A 15,839-nucleotide genomic window follows, 5' to 3' on the forward strand; every position below is an offset into this window, starting at 1 on the left:
TTCCCGCCCGGCCACGCCCCCGACGGACCGGCGCCCCGGCATTACAGCGGGACCGTCCAATCGCCGCTGGAGCGCGGGGCAAAGGTACCCCGAGTGTGATTTGGGATTACCGCTTTTTGCATGTAAAATCCATCCCGAGTCACACTCGGGATTACCGCTAGGGTGGTTAAGATAGCGGACATGCTGTTAACTTTTTTTTTTTTTTTTTTTTATGACTTTTTCCTGTTTTAACAGCCATTTTTTTAATGAAATGCACAGGAAGTCTGCTGTCTACAAAACACACAGGGTGTCTATCGGTGTTTTCACCAGATTCACCCATTTTTCTAATGACTATAATTTAAAAAAAAAAAAAAAATGATACAAAGTGCCTTTGAGAAACATCTGAAATGCATGCTGTCTGTTCATTATTACAATGACTGTAACATGACGATTTTTTTTTCTTGATCCAACCAAGATTTCGTCAGTTTTTAGTTTTTCAGTTCATTTCACATATAAAAACAGTTGCAAACTAGTACTAAAATAACAACATAACATTTTAATGTTGTGTTGGTAATGATCAGACAGTGTAGTTACTTTTAAATATGTAAAATTTATTGCTGAAATCTGCAATATCACATAATCTATATTTTGTTTGTGGTCACATGTATCAAACTGATTCGAAATTAGTTTTTTTTTTTTAAAACCCTGTTGCCATTGAAGCCCATCTAATTCAGATTTCTGAGGTAATGTAGCAACAATGCTGCAGAGCTTCTTAACTCCCATCAGAGTTGCCATTCATTGAGGCTGTGTATTCTTGCACTACAGTAAGATAAAAAAAATTAGGAAGGAGTTATTAGAATTGTCACTACTAATTGATAATCAGAACCTGGCCATGCCTATACCTACCCATGAGTTACTGGATTGACAGTACTTTTGCTGAAACCTTCCCTCTTAGAGCTGCACTGTCTAGCAGCAGAAACAAGTAATGCATTGACTCTGTTATACAAGAGTTTTTAGCTATTTAAATAAATACTAACAGTCAATGCAAAACCTCATTTTATTCAAAAAGCACTAATTTACAGCTTAGTACCTGACATCCCATAAAATATTGTTTCATGCTAACTATTATCGCATAGGTTAGAAGCTTGTATTGCATTTTAGGAGTTGAGCTGTTTTAAACTAAACAGCTGCCTGAGTATGTTTTGGTAGCGTGACCACACACCATATGAAAAGCCTTTCCACTTCTTTCTATACAGTTTGAGGCAGGAGGACCACAAACAAAATATTTATTTCATTCAAATGGACTACTGTTGATGCAAAATAATTATGGGATTGGGCTTTGTGACCATTTTTGGCTGGGTTTATATTTGTCTAGATTTAAATTTACTGTAGGCTTGTTAGTATGACTTAACTGTTCTGAAACAGACAAACATTTATAGTAAATATAAGTGTAGTCGGTTTGGAGATAAATGAAGAATTAATTTATTTTACAGTTGATGTAGAGATCAATCACAAATCCTAATGATCCATCTCACTTGTTTTTCAGCTTCTCTCTGTAGACAGTACTGCACTCCGAGAGTCTCTAATTCACAAAAAGATCATTGCTAAAGGAGAAGAGGTAAATCTTGTTTATGCTTTATCTAAAAGAGTAAAGTTGTTTTATCTTTTTGTTTCATAGTCGGTGACTAAAAAGAACTTAAGAACTGAAACCGTTGTATAGGGAAAAAAAACATGGTCAGTATCGTCTGAGTCCAAAATCTAGAGATGTGATTGCTTAGAATCGGCATGCTAACCTTTGAGATTAATAAAACGCTTAATCTGGCTAGGCATGGACAAGCATGACTAGATAACTAGGCCTTTTGTGCATCTTTAACTATATATGCATCTGTTATAAGGTATATACAACCCCCTGTTCATTATACTGTGATGGGGTGATAGTTCTTTGTCCTTTGCTTTACATGAAATTTTTTCGGTAGCACATTGTATGGTGACTCTCTTTTTTAAAGTTTGTGGTTTTCTTTACCCCTGATTGAGACTGATTACTCCAGTGTACATGGAGCCAGCTGATTTAAAGGGTTCAATAAAAATTGAAATGAACAACAGTCAAAGTAAAATATTTTGCCAGTATGGCTTCAGGCTTACTGTAAGTAGACATTTCAACATTTGTTACTCTCCAATGGACAAGCTGTGACTTTTGTCTGAGTTGGGCACCTATAGTGTAACTAATTCTGTTTTATATGTTGAGATGGGATATTTAGTGCTAATTCACTATATAGTACAGTAATCTGTATAATAGCAAAATGGTTGTAATAGCCAATTTTTTTTTTGTCCATCCTGGAAGCTTGATTATTAACTTTACTGTTTATTTTGTAGTGAAAAGGGTATTAATTCATAATCATTTTTATTGTTTTTAGCTGAATAGTCCTCTTAACCTGGAACAAGCTGCTTATGCTCGTGATGCATTGGCCAAGGCAATATATGGCCGTACCTTCTCCTGGCTTGTCAGCAAGATTAACAAATCCCTGGCATACAAGGTTAGTAATAAGAAAGTAAACTGCATGTGAGTAAAGTGTTTTATTAAACTTTAGCTTTATTAAGTTATTTGTTTTCATTGAGATTTATTGGTTTCAGCAGCAATGACAGCATTTTTTTATAATCATTGCTATGATTGTTATGGTTTGCTACATTTGCACGTCTGTGTTTGAGCAGGGTTTGCAGATGTTGCTTGTCTTTTTAATATATGACCTTGTAGAAGACTGAGATCCCTACTGAAATTTATAAACAGGATAAGGGGGATTATTTTGCTAAAGTTCACTTATCTTACTATGGGCCTTTTACAGGGTACAGACATGCACAAGCTGGGGAGCGCATCTGTCATTGGACTTTTGGACATATATGGTTTTGAAGTCTTCCAGCACAACAGGTGATAACTTTCTCTGGTATTCTTTTAATTTATTTTAAGGTAAATCTACACCAGCTTTGTTAAAAATCAGGGGCTTAAAGTCCAAACTTTCCGCAGTATTTAGTTGCTAACACGGTACGAGGCTATTTCTTCTGTGTCCAGTGAAAAGCATCTAAGAAAAACTTTATCTCTGTACCCACCCTGTATGGCTTATCGTTGGGAGTGGTTTTGCTATTATTGACCATACTTTAGTTCAGGTTTTCAGCTATGACTAAAGATACCAGTAGTTCTGATATGACTGTTGCCCTGTCTGACTGATTTTTGTTGTTTTTTTTTTCATATTTGGTATCCATGTGTACGATTGCCAATAATGATATCCTCAGTGTTGCAAGCTTTTTGTAAGAAACCATGATTTCAGCCACATAGCAAAGGTTGGCATAAATGTCTCTTTACAGGCAACTGACAAATTGGCTCCAATTTTTGTCCTTTACCCAGCAATATTTACCATGCAGGCATGATAGACAAGTCATTCCTGGTCACTGCTTCTATGGGGAGTGAAACTCTTGCTTGTCTGGTTTAGTAGATCTCTCTTCATAGAACTGATTACCAAGTCTAAGCTGCACAGTGAAGAAAGAGATCTCGAGGAAGAACGCATGTATTGGACCAGATGGGCTGCATTCAATAAATGACACCTTGTCCTTTTTTAAAAGTGCACTTATCCTTTAGGACCTTTACATGCATTGTTCCCCAAGCTTCCAAAATATAAAAAACTGCCAAAACTGCCACACCCTCTGTTTATTGTTCCTATGATAGTTAGTTTCAGGTCTCTAACATAGTCTCAGGAGCATCCAAGAGCCTCCTGGGATGCGTGACGTAGGCATCCTAGGAGGCTTTGCGCCCCCATTCATTCTTGATTGCCTAGGCGATCGAGAATTAGGGCTGTTGCTGTACCCCTTTTTTAAAAAAAAAAAAAAAAAAAAAAGCTTCACTGATGAAAGTGTATATTTTCCAGCCTTGGAGAGTTTTAAATTGGCCCCATTATTTTTATGACCTTTCTGTTAATGTGCCAATAAATATATTCCACCACTTGCCCCTGTAATGAGATAATCAATGTTATTCACTCAGCCTGTTCGTGATTTTATTGTTTTGGATGATTTCTGTAGTATAATATATATATTTAATTATATATTACTGTAATCAGATCTGTTTTCTTTGACGTACTGCATACCATATACTGATTTATAATAAATAGTTAATTTGCATTTAATGGTAATGGTTCAAACAGTGTCAGGCTGGATGGTTGGCCCCCACACATTTTCATCTCACCAAAACTGCCCCTCTTAGCAAAAAGTTTGGACACCCCCTGACTTAGGCGATTCAGACTAAACATATCGTGGGAAAAGTGTAAGCAGGTATTACTTTTAGTGAAAATTGTTTGTGAATGCAAACATTAGATAGAGATATAGGCAACTATTACAAACAAATCTTTTTTTTTTGTTAAAAAAAAAGAGTCTTAACTTTTGCTTCTCTGTTTTTCCTGTTTTTTCCATACTTGCAGCTATAGGTCACTTTAGAGCCTATTGTTTTCACATGCATTTTTCACTAAAGTTGGTCTTTGCTTATGAAGTATTATGTCCTTAGAGTTGCCCTATTTGTAATGGATGTACTTTTAAGTTGGACAAAAACCTGATGAGCCTATGCAGGTATCCTGGGAACACTTAGGCCTGTCAGCATTCTCAGTTTAGTGCTGCCCAAGCAGATGTGCATTCACACCCTGTGTAGAATTATTTGAAGCCTTCAATTATCATGCCTACTGTATACATGGACACAAAGTTACAAATGCAACTTAAGTCAGCCTTTGTTTATTAGTGCCCTTATACACAGCAGGACACCCCGGAAGGTTTTGTTTCATTTATAGATCATAGTCACTTCTAAAGAGAAATTACATTTGAAGATTAATTCCTGAGTACTATATTTTGCACTGAAATCTTGTAAAAAGACATTACTATAATTGCTGTATATTACCTTCCTCTCCAGCTTTGAGCAATTCTGCATTAACTATTGTAATGAGAAACTACAGCAGTTGTTTATAGAGCTGACACTGAAGTCTGAACAGGAGGAGTATGAATCTGAAGGGATTGCAGTAAGTGGCATTTTAAATTTTAGCCCCTAACGCATGTAAACCTTAACTAAATGAATTACATTTGTTCACTGTTTTCATAAGCTTCTTTAGGTAGGTCATACACTATGATATTTCAAATAGATTAGATTTCAGCTGGTGGTTTTTGTAAACAACACTCCCATTGGCTGTACATTGTTTTTATGTACTGCTCAATTAGTGCATGTTATTAAACTATAAAATTACTTGGTTGTGCACCCTTTAAATATTTGTCATTCAAATTTGAAGATTCTTCTCATTGGTCATAATAAACCATTATGGATTTCCAGTCATTTTCTATTCCGGAGACAGTTACTACAAGTGGAAAAAAAACTTTGGCTGCAATTGAATTTTTTCTTGCCTTGCTTCTTTAGGTATTCTGCACATTTTAATTTATTATGTTACATTGCAGTGGGAGCCAGTCCAATATTTTAATAACAAAATAATCTGTGATCTGGTAGAAGAGAAATTCAAAGGCATCATTTCCATTCTGGTGAGTGCAATTTCTTCCTTGCTCATTACTTAGAAAACAGGATATGTTTGGAGCGGATGCAGAGTTTGCTGTTTGGGGGCAATAGTGATGGTGCCCCTGATAAACTTTGTTTTCCTTTCTGTAGGATGAAGAATGTCTACGTCCAGGGGAAGCCACAGATACGACATTCCTGGAAAAGTTGGAGGACACTGTGAAAAATCACCCACACTTTGTGACGTGAGTACCGGTAGTTTATAAAATCTTTTTTTTTTTTTTTTAAACCTGGTTTATTACTTGCAGTGTAAATCTACGATTCTACTTCTAAAAGAATCCCTATTTAATGTACAGCACTGCGTAATATGTTGGTGCTATATGAATTCTGTTTATTATTAATAATATGCTTTTTAAACTGTGAAGGAGCACATACAATATCCGTTTTGTAACAAATAGCTTTAAAGAAACGTTACGATTTTTTCCAGCTTACTGATGTAGGAGTAGTATTTGTCGATGCATACAAAAAAAATGATATACCCCATAATAGTAAAGATAATGTACAATGTTTCATTTTTATAATATTCAGACTCTTAGGACTCTACAGTATTTATAAAACATACCTTAAGTATAAATGGTGATAAGGGGATTGACCCTCTTTTTAATTTGTTTTTAACTTGATAGTCGAACTTCCCCCTTGCATCTTTACTTCTGCTCCTAGAAGAGTACACTCTGGACCCCAGGAAACCAGTCATATTGTATTATTTGCACATGTACTATTAAGCTACAATGATAACATTTCCATGTACTATATCAATCATAATAAGGACATTCATGATTCATCAAATCATAAGGACAATTAGGTAATGACATGCACATGAATTATGATTGGTTCTACTATAGCACAGAGCGTGAGACTAGAAAGTGAACTGGTTAGGGGTCTTTTTGATAGACTGGATAACATAATACTATGTTTATATTTGCTTTTGTACTGTGATTTAAAAGTGAAGTTGCTTATTATATTATATATTTAATATTTAATTATATCTTATATATTTTTTTTAAATGAGAAGTTTTTTTTTTTTCTTCCATGTATTTTCATTTTAAGCCTGTTCTTTAAAAAAGTCATGTGTTCCTTTCCCCTCTGCCCTTGTTTCTATGAGATAAGCCTAAATTACTTGCTTCTGTTTTATATTATAGACACAAACTTGGAGACCAGAAAACACGAAAAGTGCTTGGCAGAGATGAATTCCGTCTGCTGCATTATGCTGGAGAAGTGAACTACAGTGTAGTAGGTAAATTGCATTAGCTTTTTCACCCTCCCGAGTTAGGATTGCAGATTGAGCATCCACCCATCCTGCCCTTAGTTCTGTATATCTGTTTCCTGGCTTAGTGCAGCTGGCACATAAACCTGGTTATCAATGTCACCATGACATCTGGTCATTTCAACAAGAACATTGTTTCTTAATACAGAAGAACATTTGAAGCTAGTCTTACAAGACAAATTGGTTACATTTATTATTATTAGCATTTGCCTTAAAGGGCATGCTTTAATGTAATAATCCCAGAAAAAAAATTAAAATACTTCTTTTAATAAGCCAGTCATATTTTTTGTTTTTACCAATGCTTGTGTCTCCTTGTGTAGCTTAAATATTAGGAAATAAAATATTTTAATCATTTCACCTTGTTGCATTTGATACAACTTTCTTAAACAGGTTAAATTCAGATCTCTTATATTATAAACATTATTTGATGGCATATTTTGTGTGTTATGTATTTCTTTTACATATTTTTGTGTCGTATACATTTTTTTTGCTGATTGCATTTGTGGTTGCTAAAAGGCTAAAGGCTGCTACGTATATAGGAAGCGCTCATGTGGACAGATTGTTAACCAAAGTTGAGAGATGTCTGAGCCAGGGACATTAGTTAGAGTGACAGTGGATGACAGGTTACACACAATGATATTGGTCATTGTGACAGACAACAGATTACATTGCATTATTAACCATGACAGCAGGTGACAACATTTATGGAGGAGCATTACATTCATCAGTGTGACAGTGATGGATTAGTTAGCGCCATTAGTCAACATGACAATCTCAGTAGGATGTTGATGTAGTGTAAGAGGACAGTGTGGCATTCGGGGATCTGTCCTTGACACAGTGGAGGAAATCAAGACAAGGCAAAGGCTGGAATCTTGGTGCCAGATAAGATAGTATGCATTTGGGTATCTTGCAGCACCCAAGTTCATGAGGGTTCCCAAGCTGATTTTTGTGCTATGTCTTCTTTTCACTTTTATCTTCTACAGTGGTATTTTCATTCATAACTGACCTTGCCCGTAAAATATTGCAGTTAGTGAATGTTCCAAAAATAATTTGTCAGTAACAAGTCTGCATGAATGAATTCATTAAATAACAATTTAAAAAAAATCTTTAATTAAAAAAAAATAAAAAAACAGTGACTGTTAATTAGCATTAACAAATGGTACTAGTGTTCTAACTATAATATTATCTGTGGGACTTTGATAACATTTACACTTAAGCTACATACACATGTCCCATGGTTCTTGCCCGATAATCTGCTCGGAGCCGATATTGGACAAGAATCTGGCGTGTGTACAGCGCCCATCGTCCGAACAACCGTCCGGGCGGTTCCACACACGATGGACGACAAACGATCCTAATGCAAGGGAAGGGGGAGAGCGCGCAGCAGAGCTGTTCCGTCGTTCTCCCCCTCCCCTCTCCATAGTGCAGAACGGTGTTGTATGTACAGACCTCGTTCATGCATCGTGCAGTCCTTAGTCGTTGGAAAGGATTGTGAAAGATCCTTTCCAGCGACAATAATTGCATGTGTGTATGCGGCTTTAGAATGAAGGGCAGCAGTAAAGGACTGGACTGTGCAGGGCAACATGTGTTTACAACAAGAAAAAAAAGGCTTCTGCACATCAACATTTACCTAATTGGCTTTTGTATGAACAAGTATTCTAGTTATAAAAGCAGATTCTGACCCTGATTGACAATTAAAGATGGTGTGCCTTCTGATGAAAGCGTGGAAGTTGTCTTTAGTGGGGATTACTGTGTCTATTTGAGAAATAATTAAAGTATTAGTGTTATAACTTTGTTACTCAAAAGGAAAAAATATCTAAAACTGAGTCAGGATTAAAAGTAACATCCACATAAATACAAAAAAGGACATGTGGACATGTTTGTTTTTGAGTCCACTCTTCGGACCGAATAAAATGGTCCAAAGTATTGTCCCGGAGGCTTTCACGTGCCATATACTCACATGTGCAGGGACAAGAACAACTAGCTATCACAGGCAATGTAGTTTTAATTTAGTAACTGCTCTTCCTCTTACCCACTCAGGAGTTCTTTACTTCTACTGCATTTGACTTTCATTTCATGTGTTCATTAATCATACGTTTGCAGCTTTCAAATTGTTACATATTTATTGCGGATCTGAGGCTGTTTGGCCTGCTTTTTAATAGATGTAGTTTGTTGATATCTGTTTATTAATTCAAAGGTTTTTGTAATACAACCCTTGTGCTTTTGCCTAAACTTCTACTAAAAAGCATGTACATTCCTAGGAACAAATACATGCTTCTGTATGCAAAAATTGTTGTTGATACATTAGGCTTGTTTACATGAATTCTTATATTCCTCCTAAAATTAATAATGTGTATGGTATATCAGATGTGACAAAAAAGGTATCTGAATATATATATATTTTTTTTTCTTCTTAAGGGTTTCTTGATAAAAACAATGATCTTCTGTTTCGCAATCTGAAGGAGGTGAGTATAGGCCTGGCCTGGGGTCTTATCGTTTTCATTGGTCTTTTGCCTGATACATTACATTTAACTAAAATCTGTAGCATACAAATCTTCTTTTTTTTTTTTTTTGCTGCTGCTTCTAGTAAATAACCATTTTCTTTATAGGTTTTGTGCGACTCTGGAAACCCCATAGCTCATCAGTGCTTTGATAGATCTGAGTTGACAGACAAAAAAAGACCAGAGACGGTATGGACAGCTTTGATAACAGGAATTTGAATATAAACGTATAGTTGCATTATGTATAGTATATTTTCGGTTATTTCATAGTTTGCATTACTAATGCTGGTTTATATAATATATATATATATATATATATATATATATATATATATATATATATATATATATATATATATATATATATATATATATATATATAATATAATGTATGCCTAGCCCATGTCCAAGGTGATTTTAATCATGATCTTTATAATCCTTTGTCATCAGACTGTTATCACTTATTTGTCTATATTTTTCCCTTCAGGCAGCAACACAATTTAAAAACAGCCTATCAAAGCTGATGGAAATTCTGATGTCCAAGGAGCCTTCCTATGTAAGGTGCATGAAGCCCAATGATGCAAAACAGGCAGGTAAGAATCAAGCAAATGATTTGTACAAAAAGGATGTATAAGTTTTTATGTACAGATTTGCTATACTTGGTGTTGGTTATATCTAAAATGGTTACTAATAGAATGAATTGTACCTAATCCACAGAAAAACAGGGAAAACAGCCACACTGATTTGTTGGTTAGGCTAATGAAGGTGCTGTGATATGGAAATTAAAAAAAAAAAACAAAGAAATTAAGGAGGAATGGAGGGTGATGACACAAAAGTATTGGAAATCATTTGGTGTTGCCTGGGTTCCGCTTTTCCACTAATTATGAAGGATGGGAAAATCGGGAAGATATTTGTGTATGCAAGATTGAGGTGACTTATAAATAAGGCATGCTGCAATTGAAGGAAAGATAAGACAGAAAAGTGGAAGGAAGAAAAAAAAAAATAAAAAGGCGGAGAAAACAAAAGCGAGACGAAAGCAAGGTGATAGTGGACTTTAGAAGCTATCTCAGAGTTGCACTCACATTAGCAGCTCTGCTGGGACCTACTTGATTAAGGTTCTAGATAGATACTGGGCGTTTAGTATCTAAAAGTTGTCTGATTTTAAGGTTGTCTGGGGTTGATTGGAAGTGGCATCTTATATCTTAACTTTCCCAATAATTGTGATGAGAAATGCGATATCAGACTATCGACATAGTCTATAGTCTGATAGTTACGATAGTCCTCTCAAGATGTAAAAGAAAACATAGCTTTTATTTGTCTGTCTTATCACTGACTTTAAAAAAAAAAAAAAAAATTAACTTTCTATATTCTAGCATTGATATTTCATGAAAAAAAACTTCCAATACCTCTTTCTATTTCAGCTCGTTTTGATGAAGTTCTTATCAGACACCAGGTTAAATATCTGGGTCTTATTGAAAATGTGCGCGTACGGCGTGCTGGATTTGCATATCGTCGAAAATATGAGATCTTCTTACAAAGGTAAAATAAAAACAAATAAGTCATGTATGTATAAAATATTTGCATGAATTTACATTCTGGTTGTATTTTTAGGTACAAATCACTTTGTCCTGAAACCTGGCCTAACTGGGATGGCCGTGCAATGGATGGTGTGGCTGTTCTGGTCAAGAGCCTTGGGTATAAACCAGAGGAGTACAAAATGGGCAGGTATGCCAATTTAATATAGATTGCGTTTTAGGCCAGTATGTGGTACAGCATACCTAACTACTTTTTTTTTTTTTTTTTTTTCTTCGAAGGACAAAGATCTTTATTCGGTTCCCCAAAACCCTCTTTGCAACAGAGGATGCTTTGGAAGTCAGGAAGCAAAGCATAGGTTTGTAAAATATTCTGTCACAAAATCTATTTGCTGTTCTTTGTACTTTGTTATTCTTTGTCTTGTATTTATAACATTTATAGCATTTTTTTTTAAGTTTTGTTACTTGATTAATTCATTCATGCAGACTTGTTACTGACAATTTTTTTTTTACATCTGTATGTGTGTGTGTGTGTGTGTGTGTGTATATATATATATATATATATATATATTTAATCAATTACCTGTTGTGTGCTGTATATTTCACAAAGTGTCTTGTAGTGGTATAAAAAAATTATGCAAAAGTTAATTTGAGTGTTGGAGTGGGGGGCTCAGCATGGTTTCAGGTAAAGAAGTCCTGTACACCTGTATCCCTTGTGGGTTATGCATGCTTTTGTTATTTGCATCCCAAAAATCATTAGCTTTTATCCTTTGTTTTTCAGCAACCTTTCTCCAATCAAGGTGGAGGGGATATAACCAGCGACAGAAATTCTTACACATGAAAAATTCCGGTAAGAACAAGCGCACTCAAATATATTTTGGCACTTGAAGATTGTTTTTTCTATAATTTTTTAGGTAGTGGGGAAGGGTTAAAAACTCTGTCTGGCTTCCATGTTCACTGGATTCTCTTGTGGGAGATTTTCCCTTTTTTCATGTTCTGTCTGACACATGTTATGTGAACAAAACAGTAAAGGCTGTAGTGAATTTAATAATTTATTATTTTTCTTTTTTAAATTTGTGGTCTAAGTGTGTTCTGCAAAAAATTATTTATCTTTATAATACAGTAAAAAATTGCTGCTTTTTCACTACACCCTGCTTCTTTTCTTCCTCTTGAGTATATAGCTATATTATTGGTGTGATATATATCTGTTTACTTGTTTAAAATATCAATATTTTTTGCATGCAGAGATAGAAATGGCTAAGTAATAGTAGGCCAGCAGAGGTCTACTTGTTTAAACTTGTTTTTTCATGGAGGTATCGATTGGTGGCACTTGTTTCTGGACACAACATGGCTCTGCCACTGAAGCCTAGATGTAGCAATCTGAAGTGCTGGATGGTTGCCTTGGCTGTAAGCTGTTTTGTTGTCTGAAAACCAAAACAATGATTGTATTTTATACTGCCTGGTGTAGTACTTTAAAGCATCTCTAGGTTTTCTCCAAGTACCAGTGTCAGTACAAAACCACTGTGAACATGGTAATTCTGCAGGGAGGGCATGGGAAAAAAGAAAAAGTTGTTAACTAATCTAACACCTAACGTTTCCTGGGTACTTGTAACTAATCTAAAATATGTTCTAAAATATGTTTTACTTTCTCCTGTAGCTGTACAGATCCAGTCCTGGTGGCGTGGAACAATAGGCAGACGAAAAGCTGCTAAAAGGAAATGGGCTGTGGAAGTTGTTCGACGGTTAGTAGTTAATATTTTATCAATTTTATTTTTTACTCCTACTTGCTTGTATCACAAAGACTTAACATGGTACAAAATTAGGGATCCCCCTTCATTTGAATCCTTTGAGTGCATACCTCTAAAGCAGTCTGCAAGGCTAAATTCTGCTGTCTTAAAGATCTGTGGCCTCCAACAAAATCCCATCTTCCACACTTCCAGTATGACTAGGTCCTTCTGTGCAGTGGTTTTTACCTTTAGGCCATTGGTATACAGGCTTGGCACTTCTGGAGGTGTTAAACACATTCCTCTCCCCATATTTTCACAACTCTGTATGTGTTACAGTACTAGTACTTTGGAACTCCTTCAATGCTTGTTTATTTTTGTTTTTTTTTTTTGTAATTTTTGTACTCTGAGGAGGTGATATATGATCGCAGTTTCTTTTCTGCATATCTATTGCTATTTCAGCTGCCCTCACTGGTTTTACATATGTCATGTGAACTTGTGGTGAAAACTCTATGGCCCAAATATTAAACCCACACTAAATTTAATTTTACTTATTGTAAAATTGCTGTAACTTGTCTCTCTTGTTGGATAAATTTGTGGTAATGTTTTAAATAACAGACAGACATTATTAATTAAATGCGTGTGTAAGAAAAATAGTTGTGTAAATTGTATTTTTTAATCTTTCTGCAGCTTCATCAAAGGTTTCATTTACCGCAATCATCCTCGCTGTTCTGAGAATGAGTACTTCCTGGACTACATCCGCTACTCATTCCTTATGAACCTTTATCGTAATATGCCAAAGAATGTACTGGACAAGTCCTGGCCTGTGCCACCCCCATCGCTCAGAGAGGTGAGCAGACAGGGTGCCTTCTGTTTAGTTATGAACTGCATAGGTTCCTAGGCTCTGGACCTTCTAGTGCATACTACTAGAAGAGAGATATTTTTGCTGATCCATAATATTCTAATAATTCATGAAGGTTATGTATGTTTATTGCTCCTTGCATTGATATCTTTTGTGTGTATAAATAACATTGCAATTTTAATCTAAACAATGGCACTTATCCTGTGGATATTAAATTTCATGAATGTGAACCTCTCCAATCCAAGTCCCTTCTAGCCAGTGTCATGTAGATATAAAAAAAAAATTTAAACTTTTACAGGGGTTGTCAGAATTTTCATTAACCCTTCACTTCCTCTCTTTGGGGGCCTCTATAGATAACAAGCGATTTCACAATTTCTGTAAAACTTTTAGTAAAAGAAGTTAGACAGTGATTGTACTTTCTGGTTTCTCTTTTTCTAGGCCTCAGAGCACCTAAGGGAGATGTGCATGAACAACATGGTGTGGAAGTATTGCCGCAGAATTAATCCTGAATGGAAACAACAGGTAACCATATCTAGAGTACTAACACAGTAGACATTTTTATCATTACCAAATGGCAATGGTTTTGCAAGTCTGAGAACGTGCATGACCACTTGTTTGTCAGTAATAGTTAGGGTAGTGGTGAATATTTATGTATCAGAGTAGGGCTTCTCTGAAACCTGAAAATTTTAATGATTTTCTCTTTAAGATTGAGAAACTCTGGAATGGATCCTTTGTAAATAATTATATCATTTACCTGTATACATCCATATTCTGAAAACCAAATTAACCTTTCTTTGTATAAAGAAAGTATGCCTTAAAGGACTATTAGAGAATCTGGAGTCCACCCAGGAAGTAGAAGGTAATACAAAGTACAGACAGGTGACTTAATTAGCAATTCAAATGCCAAAGCAGTACCTGCCAAAAGATTTTTTTTATTTGTAGCTTTAAATGTATGACAAAGATTTGTACAAATAGACACATGCCTAACAGTCATTGCTTCTGTTGGTTCTACTCAATAGATCATTTAAGCTCAAATTTCTTATGTCATAGCCAGAGTTTTATGTACAACTTTGTTTGCATTCAATACTTTAAGTTAACCTGTTTTTTAGGGTGATGTCTTTTTTTTTTTTCTTGTAACTCTAATGTTTAAAGTTTGCATTATAATTGACTATTTCCCTCGTGTCCTTGTCCAGCTGGAACAGAAAGTCGTTGCAAGTGAAATATTCAAGGACAAAAAAGACAATTATCCACAGAGCGTTCCTAGACTTTTCATAAACACTCGACTTGGTGAGTGATTTATATGTGTAGATAAAGATCTGTGAATCAAAAGCAGTCTTCCCTGGATGAATACTTTTCTTGTATCTCATAGCAGAGAAATGTGGCTGCTTTCAGAGTTTCACTCCTTCATTACCTGGGATGTCTGTTCTGTTAAAATGTAGGAACATAATTATAATTCTATGTTAGGAGCTTAAACAAATAGAAAATTAAGATTGTTGCTAGAAATAAATTAGAAATTTGCTATCATTCTTTTTAGCACTAAAAATCATAATTTGGTTGCTGTTGGAAACAGACATTCAGGCTTTCTGTAGCACTGTTTTTGTCCACATAAGGCCAATTCATGCCTAGGTACTTCACTTTGTTAGTGCTATAAATAAATAACAGTCAGTAAAATGCTCTTAATTCAGAAATAGTTCACATGCACAACTTAAATCTGTCCAATATATCTTAATGTTCTAGAACCTTTTTTTTTTTTTTTTTTTTTTTTTTTTTTTTTTACTTCTGCAGGAAATGATGAGATCAACACTAAAATTCTTCAGCAGTTGGAAAGTCAGACATTAACGGTATGCTATTTATAATAAAATGTCTCGTTTCTGTTGGGGCTCATGTTGATTGTTCTTTTACCATGTTTGGCATGCATTAGACACATGTGAACCCCAGGCCAACAAAATCCTCTTTACTTTAATTGAGCAGTACACATGAAAGTTCAAAGGCTTTGTTTGACCTGGTTTGTATAGGTCATGTTTCTTTGAATGCCACACCTTCTATTTAGGTGTGTTTGAAATGCAGGGAATGTACACGTGCAGTTACATTTCAAGTAGCAACGGGGTGTTTTAAATGAGGGCCAAATCAACAAGAACTTTTATAAATGAAGTCAATATTGGTGTTCGAGCAAAAGCATCAAGTACAGTCATAGGAGCTCTACTGAAGGTAAAGGAGAAGTCTTAACACAGCTCAAACATGACGTTTTTGTGCTTTTATTTTTTTTCCCTGTAATGTTGCCTTGAAAATTAGTGACAGTAGCTGTAGGCTGTATCAGAATCACAGTGCCCCTCATTTGCTACTATCACCCAGACACAGTGAATTTACTCTGGTCATTTTTTATTACTATTATC

General features: G+C 35.3%; 1 protein-coding gene across 4 annotated transcripts in view; it reads left to right on the top strand.

Annotated features, from left to right (window-relative positions):
- MYO1C (myosin IC) overlaps nucleotides 1-15,839 on the top strand; it is an 84,414-nt gene that overhangs the window by 60,037 nt on the left and 8,538 nt on the right. For all 4 annotated transcript variants that reach the window (XM_072429404.1, XM_072429422.1, XM_072429397.1 and 1 more), the window contains exons 9-27: nucleotides 1,526-1,597; nucleotides 2,394-2,513; nucleotides 2,820-2,902; nucleotides 4,919-5,024; nucleotides 5,452-5,532; nucleotides 5,657-5,748; nucleotides 6,703-6,797; nucleotides 9,246-9,292; nucleotides 9,437-9,517; nucleotides 9,816-9,921; nucleotides 10,750-10,867; nucleotides 10,940-11,053; nucleotides 11,143-11,219; nucleotides 11,642-11,710; nucleotides 12,518-12,602; nucleotides 13,275-13,434; nucleotides 13,885-13,968; nucleotides 14,640-14,733; nucleotides 15,232-15,287. In XM_072429404.1, the coding sequence (XP_072285505.1) occupies nucleotides 1,526-1,597; nucleotides 2,394-2,513; nucleotides 2,820-2,902; nucleotides 4,919-5,024; nucleotides 5,452-5,532; nucleotides 5,657-5,748; nucleotides 6,703-6,797; nucleotides 9,246-9,292; nucleotides 9,437-9,517; nucleotides 9,816-9,921; nucleotides 10,750-10,867; nucleotides 10,940-11,053; nucleotides 11,143-11,219; nucleotides 11,642-11,710; nucleotides 12,518-12,602; nucleotides 13,275-13,434; nucleotides 13,885-13,968; nucleotides 14,640-14,733; nucleotides 15,232-15,287 (1,740 nt within the window). The remainder of the gene's footprint in view (nucleotides 1-1,525; nucleotides 1,598-2,393; nucleotides 2,514-2,819; nucleotides 2,903-4,918; nucleotides 5,025-5,451; nucleotides 5,533-5,656; nucleotides 5,749-6,702; nucleotides 6,798-9,245; nucleotides 9,293-9,436; nucleotides 9,518-9,815; nucleotides 9,922-10,749; nucleotides 10,868-10,939; nucleotides 11,054-11,142; nucleotides 11,220-11,641; nucleotides 11,711-12,517; nucleotides 12,603-13,274; nucleotides 13,435-13,884; nucleotides 13,969-14,639; nucleotides 14,734-15,231; nucleotides 15,288-15,839) is intronic.

The sequence above is a fragment of the Pyxicephalus adspersus genome, chromosome 1 (genome assembly GCF_032062135.1).
Source record: "Pyxicephalus adspersus chromosome 1, UCB_Pads_2.0, whole genome shotgun sequence".
Taxonomy (NCBI): Eukaryota; Metazoa; Chordata; class Amphibia; order Anura; family Pyxicephalidae; genus Pyxicephalus; species Pyxicephalus adspersus.